General features: G+C 41.7%; 1 protein-coding gene across 3 annotated transcripts in view; it reads left to right on the top strand.

Moving 5' to 3' along the window:
• ryr2b (ryanodine receptor 2b (cardiac)) overlaps positions 1–14,731 on the top strand; it is an 83,008-nt gene that overhangs the window by 39,012 nt on the left and 29,265 nt on the right. For all 3 annotated transcript variants that reach the window (XM_034100134.2, XM_071205693.1, XM_034100135.2), the window contains exons 45-60: positions 581–689; positions 1,826–1,946; positions 2,186–2,355; positions 3,328–3,548; positions 4,133–4,223; positions 4,311–4,451; positions 9,400–9,563; positions 10,054–10,132; positions 10,358–10,447; positions 10,711–10,848; positions 11,024–11,101; positions 12,118–12,193; positions 12,330–12,453; positions 13,191–13,306; positions 13,644–13,720; positions 14,487–14,608. In XM_034100134.2, coding sequence (XP_033956025.1) covers positions 581–689; positions 1,826–1,946; positions 2,186–2,355; positions 3,328–3,548; positions 4,133–4,223; positions 4,311–4,451; positions 9,400–9,563; positions 10,054–10,132; positions 10,358–10,447; positions 10,711–10,848; positions 11,024–11,101; positions 12,118–12,193; positions 12,330–12,453; positions 13,191–13,306; positions 13,644–13,720; positions 14,487–14,608 — 1,917 coding nt within the window. The remainder of the gene's footprint in view (positions 1–580; positions 690–1,825; positions 1,947–2,185; positions 2,356–3,327; positions 3,549–4,132; positions 4,224–4,310; positions 4,452–9,399; positions 9,564–10,053; positions 10,133–10,357; positions 10,448–10,710; positions 10,849–11,023; positions 11,102–12,117; positions 12,194–12,329; positions 12,454–13,190; positions 13,307–13,643; positions 13,721–14,486; positions 14,609–14,731) is intronic.

Raw genomic sequence — 14,731 nt, 5'->3', positions numbered from 1 at the left:
TTTGTTTAATGGTGTACCTAATAGTGCCTAATGTATACTTTACTGTTTTGAGAAATCTGCAGTCGAAAGGACCACAGACAGTTTAACTGCATCACATTTTATTTGTAAATGATTAACGGCATTGAAAGCCACCAAAGTGTAGTGAAATATTGTATTGGGTATATGCCTGTTCAGCACTGTTGTTATGCCGTATGATAATAAGTCTCAGGAGTAATTTCCTCTCAGGCTTTTTGGAGCATTTCCTGGCTGGAATGCAGCTTCTGTGTTCAGCCAGCCTTCCCTTGATAAATACAGGTTAAATACGCTAACAACAACAATGTAACAGTTTAATGACACTGATTATTATTAAAAGACGATGTTCAAGATTTATTTGGTTTGGGAGCGGACATCTGCTCCTTTTTTTTATTGTAACGGTAAGAATTTTGAATAAATACGAATGTCATTGGAAATTAGGAGAAAAGATCTTATCTCGCTAATGGGCTGCCTTATTTAGGGATAATCAATCATAACACAATGATGATTTATGATGATTTCAGTTTTTGGACAAGCTTTTGACCGTTCGGAATCTTCCCACTAACAGAGATGTTGTCCAGGACAATAATGATGACCTCATTCACATGGGGCACGCCATCATGACCTTCTACTCTGCCCTTATCGACTTGCTGGGCCGCTGTGCTCCAGAGATGCATGTGAGTGCTTTTCCACATCAATATCTGCAGATGTCTCAAACAATAAAGCCTAATGGAAAAAGTCTGCAAACTGCCTTTCCAATAATGAGCCAGAACAAACCAAACAAACACAAGAAGAATCCGTTTATGCTTTTACCTAGGGCCAAAGTCCTGACTGCTCTTTTTGCTCAATGATGCTTCTGATAAAACTCCATAACATTAGTTGTACCATACCAGTGTTTCCGCCAGACCAGGGCTGAGAGGGCGTCCACCCCGAGAGCGGGGGGGGGGGGGGGGGTGGGGTGTGGGGTGGGTGTGTGACGTCACGTTGTGTCCCTTTTTATATATACAGTCTATGGTTGTGTCACGCGACTTGAATTTTGAATTGAGCCGTCCCTTATAGATACTATCTCTTTACGTATTAGTGATGGGAATTTCGGCTCCTAAACGGCTCTTCATTTTACCACAGTTTACCACGGAGCCTCAGTTTTGCTCCGGCACTCGCAGTTCACGCGCGTGCTCCACTAGCACCCCCCACTAGCACCCCCCGCCAAGCACACTTTCCGTCACAGGAACACGCTTTGCTGGCGGCGAAAAGAATCCCACCAGACTCCTTTGCCCCTCCAACAGAGGGATGTCCTTGTCCTTTTTCCTTTTCGTAATTTCAAGCGATAGAAACTCTCAATCTTCTCTCGAATTATTATTTTTTTTGCGTCAAATGACAGCAAGACGCCCCCCTGGCGGAAACGCTGTACCATATTCTTCTATGTCATTTAGTTAACTTATATCTATTACAGTGTCATTGAACTGCAAACACAAGGGAGACAAGGACATTTTCTGCTATCCAAAATGCTTTGAGAGGTTTTGTAAAATGTATTAAAACATTTAGAAGTTAACAAAAAGCAAATAAATGTAAATAGTAAGACTCATTTTAAGATTACACGTGGAAGAAATATATCGGCAAGATTTAATATACAAAGTAACTCAACAATAGGAAGATGTCTCTTACATTTCATAGAGCCAGTGTACTTCCATGCACTGGCTGTACAATATATGTACATCAAAATATTCTTTATTCTATTACAGTATCATCACGAGAATCCCTCTTTAATCTGCAAACATCTGACCACTTGTTTTCTTCTGAATTGTTGATCCAGTTGATTCAAGGAGGCAAAGGAGAAGCTATCCGCATTCGAGCCATCCTGAGGTCGCTCATCCCCATTCAGGATCTCGAAGGAGTCATCAGCATCGCCTTTCAGTTTCCCTCTGTGTCTAAAGGTTTGCATCACTACAGTCAATTCATCTTGTATAAAACCACAGAAACCGGACTTATCTACAATCAATGCCTATTCAAATCAGATTGTATTGATTTATTATTAACTCCTTAGACATTGGGGACACAGTTTGACTTTCCTGTCTGGATAAGAGATCCGCACACATGGCATGCTATAGATACAGTTACAAAGTAAAGACATATAGACATATTTATAAATGGGTGCATGTGTTTGTTTGTGCAGATGGTCTGGTGGTTGATCCTGACCTATCCACAGTGTTCTGCCCAGACCACAAGGCAGCTATGGTTCTGTTCCTGGACCGGGTGTATGGCATTGAGAACCAACATTTTCTTCTCCACCTGCTAGAAGTGGGCTTTCTTCCTGACCTTCAGGCCGCCGTCTGCCTTGACTCTGTGAGCTCACAGCATTGCATCTTGTTGACCTGTTAAACCTGCTTTACAGACCCAGTAGTGTAGAGTTGTAGGTGTGACCTGTGACTTTAGAATTGCATATGAAAAAAAGAATCCACTTTTTTCCCACTGTCCCTATCGCACCATATCGAACATTACTGTGATTGTCACAGTAACGGGACCTGAATGATCAACTACACTCACTTACTAGTTGTTTCAATTCTCTAGTCTAAGATGTCTACTAATGATCTGGATAATATTTTTTTAATACTATTCTTCCCTACTGAGAAGTATATTTTTCAGCTTAAATCTTCACATATTTCCATTTCAATCTGAGAGACATACATCAGGCTGTCCGCGGGGTCTTAAAAAGTATTAAAAGTTGATAAATCAATTTAGCGAAAATTAAGAATTTAAAAAGTATTAAACGGCATTTTCCAAGGTATTACATTTTGTAGCTTGATTTCAATAAGTATATAAATTGTCTAAAGAGGTTGTATTCTAAAGTGTGCCTGAATGTAATCATTGCGTAGGTGTGTAGTGTGATTCTGTGTAGTTTATTTATGGCATCCCGTTGGGTTTGACGTCATCTGAACAGGACATCACTCGCTCACTGCTCGATAGCGCGCGAAGGTCCGTTTACGCCGGTTGTTAAACAACATTGTTATGGGGAAATGCAAGTTTGCGTCCAAATGGTTGGAAGATAAGGAGGAAGGACAATCAATACTGTATATAGTCAATGTGAGGTAAAGTGTGTCACCAATGTAATCGGCTAAAACTCGAAGTGGCGATGGGTCTTACAATGTATGGAAAGGGTCTTTAAAAAGGTCTTAAAAGGAATTACATTTGACTTCAGGATTCCTGCATATACCCTGATCATGGTCCCTGTTTCTTTTTGTAATCTCCTAACTCCATTTTTTCTGTTTGGATCCACTAATTAGACTCTCTAAATGTACTCTCTATTTTCCATTGCAGGCTGACTTGGGATCCACTGATATGGCCCTGGCCCTGAACAGATACTTGTGTACAACTGTGCTTCCCCTGCTCACCAAATGTTCAGCTCTCTTCTGTCCATTAGAGGACCATGCTTTGCTGGTGGATTCTCTCATCCAGGCAATCTACGGCCTCTCCAGGGCTCTCAGCCTCACCAAGGCTCAGAGAGACACTATTGAACAGTGTCTGTTGGCCGTGTGCAGGTAGTGCTTCTAGGATATGATAAAGTAACCTAGAGTTAGGATCCTGTCTTCCCTTGGTTATTTCTGCAAGGAGGTGTTGCTGTCTGCAAGTTGCTAAAAGATTTTATATGGGATGCTAAAATGTTGATTGTGAAAGCTCTATCTTCTCTAATACCATTTTTAATACAAGAATTATTGCACCATTTGTCGTTGTATCCATTGACCTGGCTTTGTTGCTTCTGTTTGACCAAATGATATGTTGTGAAGAGAATGAGAGAGAGAGAGAGAGAGCAACAGATTATTGCTAATTGATGCAGACACATCAGTGCACTGTTTGTCCCGCTCATTATATTTGATGAATCACTACAATGCCTTTTTTTGCCCAATTCAGATGTAATTAACCAAAGTCAATCAAAATGTTGAATTAATTGCATATTGCCCATGGCATCTTCTCAATTATATGTGACATCTTTCTGAGACATGATAATCAGTCAAAACTGATCATACATCATTCCCCTGGTAATATGTGTGTGTGTGTGTGTGTGTGTGAAAATGTGATGTGTGACTGCTCATGTGACTAATTCTTCATTCATCTGTGTCCTCAGTGAACTCCAACCATCTATGATGCAGCCTCTCCTTCGACGCCTTGTCTTCGATGTTCCCCATCTCACAGACGACAGCAACATGCCACTAAAGGTTAATATAACAAATTGCAGTTCACTACAGTAGAGCAGAAAATAAATTGGTTCACCTTGATAAATTATACACTTTATGATCCACCAGCTCTTGACCAGTCACTACGAGCAGAGGTGGAAGTACTACTCGCTGGCTGCAGGGCAGGGTGAGCAGGCTCTGGCCTCTGAAGAGGAGCTCCACCTGTCGAGAAAGTTGTTTTGGGGCGTGTTTAAGGCCTTGGCAAAGAAGGTAATCCATTTTGAATACCTGTGGCAATCTCAAAATTACTATTATCTACAGCCTTAATTGATCTTTTCTTCTTTGAATTCTCCTCTAATCGTATTTCCGAAGAGATATCAGAATCTTCATTTGATTTTCGTCCTTAGTGAACTTCTCAAAGAACCTGAGTGGAGGAAGATAAAAACCCACTTGTGATTACAAGTACATTTTTTTACATCCTAGTATAAAACCCTCCATCCTTGAACAGCGTTGGTTGAAATGTGAGAGACGTAAGCAGTAACTGAATCTTTCCTCAGTTGACATGTACCAGCATATTTCTGAAATGATCGTTACGTGATGATTGAGAACATCGATACATAAAAGATTCAAGATCATTCCAGTCCCACTGGAGACTTGCATTAAAAAGCCTTGAAATTCAGTTTGCAAAGAAGACTCTCTACAGAGTGTGTAGTGTACAGTAGCTTAGGTGCACAGTATTTCTGTATCCCTATTTATTGTACAACACTTAATGATTTGCAGCTCGATGGTTTTTCAGCTGAAGTATTTCTTCACGAAGGCTCGGTCTTAGTATCTGAAATAAAAATCCAATGTGTCATTAAATTAATTAAATAAACTGGTTCCCTTAGCTGAAAAGTGTTCTGTTTGTGAAATCCAGACGCATGCTCAATGCAAGAAAACATTGTTGTTGTTGTTGCAGAAAGCAACCAAAACCAAGGCTTGACCAATATCAACCGTATTGTCATACTGATATTCTGTACACACTGTGAAGACCACTGAGACAAATGTAACATTTGTGATATTGGGCTATATAAATAAACATTGATTGATTGATTGATTGATCATCCATCCATCCATCCATCTTCTCCCGCTTATCCGTGGTCGGGTCGCGGGGGTAGCAGTTCCAGCAGAGAGCCCCAAACTTTCTTTTCCCTGGCGACATCAACCAGCTCTGACTGGGGGATCCCAAGGCGCTCCCAGGCCAGCGAAGAGATATAATCCCTCCACCTGGTCCTAGGTCTACCCCTTGGTCTCTTCCCAGCTGGACGTGCCTGGAACACCTCCCTAGGGAGGCGCCCAGGTGGCATCCTAACTAGGTGCCCGAACCACCTCAACTGGCTTCTTTCGACGCGAAGGAGGAGCGGCTCAACTCCGAGTCCCTCCCTGATGACCGAACTTCTCACCTTATCTCTAAGGGAGACACCAGCCACCCGGCGGAGGAAACCCATCTCGGCCGCTTGCATCCGCGATCTCGTTCTTTCGGTCATGACCCATCCTTCATGACCATAGGTGAGGGTAGGAACGAAAATGGCCCGGTAGACAGAGAGCTTTGCCTTCTGGCTCAGCTCCCTTTTCGTCACAACGGTGTGGTAAAGCGACTGCAATACCGCTCCCGCTGCTCCGATTCTCCGGCCCATCTCACGCTCCATTGTTCCCTCACTCGAGAACAAGACCCCGAGATACTTGAACTCCTTCACTTGGGGTAAGGACTCATTCCCTACTTGGAGTCAGTGTGCGAAAAAGTACACGTCCGGGACGTGTTATTTACAATATCGGACAAGTAGATCCTTCAATTGACTTGTCCGGCGGACAAGTGATGCTTTTCGGCCTGATTTATTGACAAATTATTGATACATTCAGTTTACAAAAGGCAGAACTCATTCGCAAATTGTACGTGCCCGCCATTGTTCGTTTAGAAATGTTAGTTTCGGTTCTGCTTGTCGATTCCTAAGGAAATGCATCTCGCCGCTTTCTGTACAGTTAGACGGGGGCGGGGCGGAGCGGGGTGGGAACAAATAACAATTGTCCGGTACCGGGATTAATAAGAGTTGTGAGGACAGGAGGCGAGGCCGAGCCCCGCGGACCGCAGCTCTCTCTCTCTCTCTATGCTCCGTATCAGCTGATCGCTCCGCGGTGCAGCTCAGCGTCTTTCTCTCTCTTTCTACACACACTCTTTCTGCCCGTTTAACAGCCTAATCTTTGTCAAACTTTCTTATGTTCTTTCTCTAACACATAATGAAGGTTATTAAGCGTTTTAACTCCTATGTTGTTAATATTGCCCGCCATTACCTTTATGAAGTAGCCTCCCTGTCTGTGTCCTCGCCCTGTCCTCACATTCCCGGACCCCCAGACTCGGAGGAGCACAGGGATGTCAGTATTGTTTATGAAGCAGGGTATAGAAAGTACATTATTGAAATGAAAATACTATTTATTTACTTTTACAAACAGTGAGCAGCTGCAGCATGTGTATTGCAGGCAGGGCCGCCCCTGGCCAACTTGGGGCCCCAAGTGACATTGTGAGATGAGGCCCCCCCCCCAACCGACAGGAGTTAACTTTTTTTTTTTCTTCGAAACAAAGTAGGCTAATATAATAATATAAATATAATTCCTGTTTATTATTATTATCAACACTTTTGTATGCAGTGAGGTAAATGGTTGTGCATGTATGTCGTTCAGTATGCGTTTACAGGTGAATACGTCTGCATTTCCTGCCAAATACTATTCTCAAAAAGATTAAAATATAATTAATGCAAATAAACAACTTCTATTAATAATAGCGGCCCTGATTGCAGGACATGTGTAAGCGTGCAAGCATCTTTGAGTTGTAGAAAAGCGCTAGGCCTCTAGGCTATACATCTAATGTGTCATTATTATTATTATTATTATATGTCCTATGTGTTGGACATGTGTGGTTGGACTCTGTCTCACAGGCAGGTTGCAGTGTAACATCAGAGGAGACTGGGCTAACTGTACATTCTCAAACTGCACCACTTAGAACTAACTAAACAATGCAGAGATTATTTTTATATAATTGTATTCAATAACCGAAAGAAATTAAACAGTATGAAGTGATTTGTAAATAGGAATACAGATTTTACTTAATGTTTTCATAAATATATTTTTCTCCCAGTTTGTCATGGGACTTATTTTTACCCTCTCAAAGAACCGGAATCGAGAAACAAAAATAACCGGAATCGAAAAGCAGAACCGGAATCGTTAAAATCCAAACGATACCCAACCCTATGTGTGATGTATTAAAAGCTTACCGCTCACTTACGTTAGCGGTGTCGTAAAAACCGTAGGAAAATGTAAAATACGATGGCGAAGAAGAAGATTCCAGTGGCCCCACATTTTTGTCCATTCTGGACAAGTGAAAAATGTATTCGGACAAGTAAATTGCCAAACTCACTTGTCCATGGACAAGTACTCTGTAAAAACTTTTTCTCACACTGGGAGTGGACAGTCCATCGGTTTCCTGCTGAGAACCATGGCCTCAGATTTGGAGGTGCTGATCCTCATCCCAGCCGCTTCACACTCGGTTGCGAACCGATCCAGTGAGTGCTGAAGGTCGCAGACCGATGAAGCCATCAGAACCACATCATCTGCAAAAAGCAGTGGTGCAATCCTTAGTCCACCGAACTGCAGACCCCCCCCCCCCACGACTACGCCTCGAAATCCGATCCATGTATATTACAAACAGGATTGGTGACAAAGCGCAGCCCTGGCGGAGGCCAACCCTCACAGGAAATGGGTCCGACTTACTGCCGAGGACCCGGACACAGCTCTCGCTTTGGGAGTACAGAGATTGGATGGCCCTGAGTAGAGACCCCCTCACCCCATACTCCCGCAGCACCTCCCACAGTAACTCCCTGGGAACCCGGTCATACGCCTTCTCCAAGTCTACAAAACACATGTAGACCGGATAAGCGTACTCCCAGGCCCCCTCCAGGATCCTTGCGAGAGTAAAAAGCTGATCCGTCGTTCCACGACCAGGACGGAATCCGCATTGTTCCTCCTCAATCTGAGGTTCGACAATCGGCCTGATTGATTGATCAACCAAATGTAAAGTTGCAGTGCGAGCAGCGTCTTGCCGTCATTTGACAACAAATTAATAATTCGAGAGAAGATCGAGAGTTGTTATCGCTTGAAATGACGAAAAGGACAAGGACATCCCTCTGTTGGAGGGGCAAAGGAGTCTGGTGGGATTCTTTTCCGAGTATTGAAGATCGTTTCCCCGACATCGGCGGTGCCTGCTACAGGACAACACGGAACGTGCGCGATTTGGACGCGATGAGCGGTGCTAGTGGAGCACGTGCGTGAGCTGCGAGCACCAGAGCCTCGCAGTGGCGAAACTGAGGCTCCGTGGTAAACTGTGGTAACATGAAGAGCCGTTTGGGAGCCGAAACAGCCGGCGCTTTAAGAGAGCCGAGTCAAATGATCCGGCTCACTAACGTAAAGAGACAGTATCTATAAGGGACGCTCTCGGGTTGACGCCCTTCAGCCCTGGTCTGGCAGAAACACTGAGTGCGAGTACTGCAATTGGATGTGAGCTCTTCAAAGCTCAAATCCAGACCTAATGTAGTAATAAAATGTAAGGATGGCACTTCTCTGCATAAAGTTGATAGCTTTAAATATCTTGGTGTATGGCTAGACTCTGAACTTTCATTTCAACTACATATAAGCATGTAATACAAAAAGTCAATTACGGAATCAACTTATTCTTCCGATTATGGACTATTGTGATGTTGTCGGGACCCCCTTGAAAACGAGATGGTGCATCTCAAGGGGTTTATCCCAATAAATACATCTCTATATACATTATGCCGGATTTGGTTCAAATAAACCCTCTCCTGTGTTTATGTAAACATAAGACATTACCTCTGTTAAATTTATCAACCATGTAAATGTAAAAATGAAATGTTTTTTGCTTCCTCTTTGGGCATACATATATTTTTGTAAAATGGAGATGGTGCATAACAACTTTTTATGTATTACTCCTTTTTTTTTTTTACAAATATTGGATCAGGAGGACATATTTTTGGAAATGTCCCTGTACTATACAGTACATCTCATTAAAACTGTACCATTTTGTTGCCCATCTCCCCCGAACACTGTCCCATTGTGTCTTTATCTTTTCTTCCTCCTACAATATGTATCCTATCTTTCTCTAACTCTACAGCCCTATGAGCCTCAGTTATTCGGGCTGTGTGTCCAGTGCCTGGCTGCCGTGTCCATGGCTCTTCCTCCTGACCACATGGACTCAAGCTGTGTGTCGGATACAGAGAGAAAAACCTCAATGGACACAGATGGACACTTTGACCCCCAGCCTGTAGATACCTCAAGGTGAGATACTGACCAGAGATATTTATTGATAACAGATAAATAATAGCACCTTTTGATTTTCAATGACTTGTTCTGCTCTAGGAAATATGTAAACTGTAATTTGGTAAAGAGAATATACTTTAGACAGCATTGGGCTCAACAATTGACCCATTTGTTATCAATATCCCCATATGGCCTATTGTATTTTTCAAATTTCAGGAGACGCAATACTTTTTGAAGTGTATGTCAACATACCATTTTAATTTAAATGTCTGGCTGCTGAGATATCGTCGCATGCACATTATATTGGACACAGAAAATATGCTTCCAAAAAACTGAGCAAAATCATTAAAGAACTCTTTTTTTATTAAATGAAACTACTGCTGTGCAAATGATAATGTATCTTCATGCTCTAAGAACATCTTTCCAATAATAATGCACAATTATATCCAAATGTGTTATTGTAGGATAGAGCTACATGATGTGTTTTTTTTTGTTTCCCCTGCACTAGCGTGTCAGTGCCAGAAAGACTGGAGTTTGTTGTGAATAAGTACGCGGAGCACACTCATGAGAAGTGGTCACTGGACAAGGTAACATCTGTATATATTTGTTCAAATCCGAACGGCCGGTTTACGTTGACAAAGTAAAGTTGATGTATGATATCCTGGTGGTGACTGAACCACTTAGGAATATATTTACATGACAATATGTCTGCTTCACAGTGTCAACACATCATGTCTGTGTTGTAATTTATAGATGCCTGCATATTTTCTTATGTGTACTTTTACACTGAATCTGTATGTTATCTCTGTCAGTTTGCCAACGGCTGGGTTCACGGGGAGCAGCAATGTGAAAACACCAAGGTTCACCCTCGCCTCAAGCCATACAGGGCTCTGGCTGAGAAGGTAGAGTAAGAAGTCCAAAAATACAACAAAGTTAAGCAGTGAAGTAAGAACACCCCTAGGCGCTATCATAGCCAAAGTACTGTGTGTAATATAAAATATGAAATGCATTGGTTTTTAGGTCTTTGGGGTACGGCGCTTACAACAGTTTTTGAAATAATAAAATAGAGTAGTTTGAAATTGTTTTTCCATTATCTGCTGTCCTTCAATGACCTACTAAGTTCAGTTTTTTTACAAGGGTATATTGATATTTCCGAGTTTTCTAGGAAAAGGAGGCGTACCGCTGGGCCATTAAAGAAACCATAAAGAGTATGCTGGCCTTTGGATGGACTATAGAGAGGACCAAAGAAGGAGAAGCATTCGGCACACATACCGTTACACGCAGAGTATCTCAGTCTGGACAGGTACTCAAAATGCCACATTCACACAGCCTTAGGGCGCCATACGTCTGTTGTATTAAAATGAAGGTCTTCCCCCACTGCATTTCCTACTAATTTATTTTTTGTTTAAAGTGTTCAGCCACTTTGATTTTACATTTTTTTAATTCAAGAGTTGACAAACAATGGTTGTCTCTTATAGCTTTCTTTTGAAGGAGCATCAACCTTCAGCCCTAAACCAATGGACATGAGCAGCATCACCTTATCATGGGACCAGTGTGTGAGTAATCCTGCCTTATTTAGCATTAAAGTAGTTAAAACCTTTGTTCTACTTTAATCTTGACACCAGATCAGCAGAGCTAGTAGCACGCCTGTTACCAATGTTGTTCTATATAAGGCAAAGACATGATACTAAATGCTTACAAAATATAGGATCATAATTGTGAGTGGTCAGATGTAAGTGGCTTAAGTCTGTGCAGTTATAGACTAACAGAACAGACATACATTTCTTTTAAAACAACTCAGTGACACAAATTTCAGTGCCTGAAAAATGAAGTCACCTTAAAAAGATAAATCATCTCCCATTGGTTACATGTGGAGTGCTGTGTAATCGTATTTTGGATACTGGACCCATTTTCTTTGATGCATTTCCTTGCCTAAAGTAGTTTCCTTGTTGGAGATCTAGTAGGATACTGTCTGCTAACCCTTATGTTGTGTTCGGGTCTCCCGTGACCCGTTTCAACTACGCTCTAGTTTTTTTGATCAGAACAAGGTTTCATGATATCCTCCACAACAGCTAAATAAACACTACAAAACAGATTTTGACAATTTTTGCCAAGTCTGAAGGTCTCTAAAAAACAAAGTGTATAATTTTGTGTTCGTGTCTGGGGAGACCCAGCAGAATTGTTTTGGGTGACTCGAGGTCAAATTTGGCCCAATCAAGATTCATCTTTGACTTTATATAATAATAGTCATTATTTTTGTGTGTTTTGGACTGAGATAAATCATGGGTCAATATTGACCCACAAACACCATGAACGGTAACAGCTTTCGAACACAACACAAGGGATAAAGGAGTTATAGTTCAGTTTTTGTGTGTTTTTATTTACATGTCTTATTAGTGAGTTTTATTTATTTATGAAATAAAGCGGATTGGGAGGAGCTGATATATTTGGTCGGAATTTATACTTGCTATGCTTCTGTAATTCTAGCAAACTTGTTTTTACAAATGTTGTGATGAAACTTGTGTTGCAAAGATAGAGTAAATAGATCTAACTTGTGTATTTGTTCCTATAGGCTATGGCTTTACAGTTAGCTGACAACTACCACAATGCCTGGGCTAAGAAGAAGACATTAGAGCTGGAGAGCAAAGGTACCAGTGGTGTCAACCCCTGTTTTCTGATATTTCTATGATGCGTCCTGTTTCTATTTCTATAAGTCGTGTTCCCACAGGGGCCACAGAACTGTTAGCAACAGTTTTAATGTATTTGACCAACGTCTGTTTTCAGGAGGAGGAAACCATCCAATGCTTGTACCCTATGATACTCTAACAGCCAAGGAGAAGACCAAATTCAGAGAAAGAGCGCAGGATGCTCTCAAGTTCCTTCAGCTTAACGGCTATAATGTGTGGAGGTGCATACTAAAGAATGAGCTTTCTTTGCTAAAGGCCAATGTAATACAGCATGAAAGATGTATAACTAGGGATGCTGCGATCGCCGGAATCAGGGCCTATGGGGATCTTCCATTTAAAGTGATGTTTAAAACTCAGTTAAAGGTGGGGTAGGTAATTTTGGAGAAACCAGCTCGAGTGCGCTACAATTTGAAAATATCATGCTTTTTACAGCGCCACAGTTTCCACAGATGACATTTTATGTATTTATTGTCAAAGCATTTAATATATTCATTGCTATCGGGATGTTAAGAGTATCTTTGCTCACCGGGCCGTCACAGCAGGTGGAGCTGCAGGATTTCTGCTTCACACACGTTGCATACCGCTATTTTATTGTCTTTTTCGGACACCTTAAAATACTGCCAGACCGGTGAAGCCATTTTGGCGAGCTTGTTTTGCCGCACACAGAGAAAAGTGTCATGTATTTTTACATCATAATTTTACGTCATGCGATCGGCTCTCGCGATCGGCATTTTTAGAGAGCACCGATCGATCGGCAGAGAGTGAGTATCGGCCGATATCGATCGGCGGCCGATCCATCGGAGCATCCCTATGTATAACCCATCTTCATTTCACACTGGTGCAGAGGCAATTTTAGAAATTCGAAAAATCACAGTCCAGATTATACATTAATGTCAGAGCTTATTGTCTTCTAGCAGCAGTGTTTCATTACCCCTGTATGATTTCACCTCCTCTACAGGGATCGGAAGACAGCCGAGATGGACTTTCCAGCCACAGCCAACTGCTTTGGCTTCACTCTCCTTCAGCAGCTGCTGGCTCACACTGAGGAGGCCCAGGAGCATGTGTTGGAGCTGGGTATGATGATCATTTCACTGATTGGAAATGTAATATGAATATCTTATGTAGATGACGCTTCAATGTTTTTGAACATATTAGTGAGCCTTGAGTCTGGGACTTGAATTCTTCACATTTGATCAATATTCAGTCTTGAGTCTACATTCAGCAAGTCTGTCTCAGGGTGGATCTGATGTAAACCATCACTAATAGCCCACAGCATGCCTGGGTATGTGAACTTGTCTGTCTTACGTGAGAATTACACAGAAACACTTTTATTATTAATACGTTACTATTTTGTATCTTGTACCACGGTAGATGTCTTTGATCAAATATTTCATTGTGGTTTTCTTTCCAGAGGTGATGCAAGCCAGAGGACAGATGTCTAAGGGAGAGAGAGCTGCACACCAGAAGCCAATTCATTTTTTCCCCAAGGTTTGCCTCAGATCAATTACATATCTGAACAGTCCTAATCCATATCAGTCTGATATGAATTCCCTGGCATTGACTTGGCTCTCTTTCAAGGCCATTTTCGTTCCCCCTCCTTTTTCTTATTTGATTTACGTCATCTAATTAGTTTTGTTAGACGGTTGCCATGGGAAACCCCTCTTAAGTAAAACCCTTTGTGGCTGTGTAATTTATTTAGCCATTTTGGGCATCCTTGTGGGCGTGTCAATTGCCATCAGGAAATTGATTAAAGCTTCCCACTCTGTTCTGCCCCCAAGGAGGCAGCGAAGGAAAAGGGTTTATTTCTTCATTGATGGCACCCACTGAGATGGTCAGCCGATACCATGAACAGTCATGCCTCAGATCTCTACACCCCACACCTCCCACTCAACCACACACTCCAAGCACATCCCTGCCTGTGCGTCTGTCCGTCTGTAAATAGTCAGTGCTTCATATGGAGAGCTAATAGATGCCAAATGTTCAGCTCTTTCCCCCACAGGTCCTTATCGGGACTAATTATAACACATTCATATTGTTATAGACACTGCAAAGACCCACAACCTTATTTGAAACACTAATCATGATGACAATTTAATTGGATGCATTAAGGGAAATATGTTACTAACAAGTGACAATTAAGAGTTATCTACTTAATAATTAGTAATTTAATGGTACTTATACTTCAAATGATGTATCTTTTGAGTAAGTTCTCTCTTTACTGTACTGATGATATGGCTACTACTCCATACAACAGGTTATCCTTCCTCTCTTGGAACAATATGTGAAGAGCCATCGTCCATACTTCCTGCCCACTTCTCACTGCTCAAGTGGGAATAAAAGCCATGCATCAAAAAAGGAAAAGGAGATGATTGCAAGGTATGTATTAACCCCAACAAATATCATGGTATGCTGATTTCACTATATGTTTTTTTAAATGCTCTTACACATATAAGGACAATTCCTCAGAACTGTTCTGTCAAATACTTTAAAAAGTGTAAT

Source organism: Pseudochaenichthys georgianus, chromosome 15, assembly GCF_902827115.2.
Source record: "Pseudochaenichthys georgianus chromosome 15, fPseGeo1.2, whole genome shotgun sequence".
NCBI classification, from domain to species: Eukaryota; Metazoa; Chordata; class Actinopteri; order Perciformes; family Channichthyidae; genus Pseudochaenichthys; species Pseudochaenichthys georgianus.
Note: the sequence above shows the minus strand (reverse complement) of the source record. Positions and strands in the feature narration are given on the sequence as shown.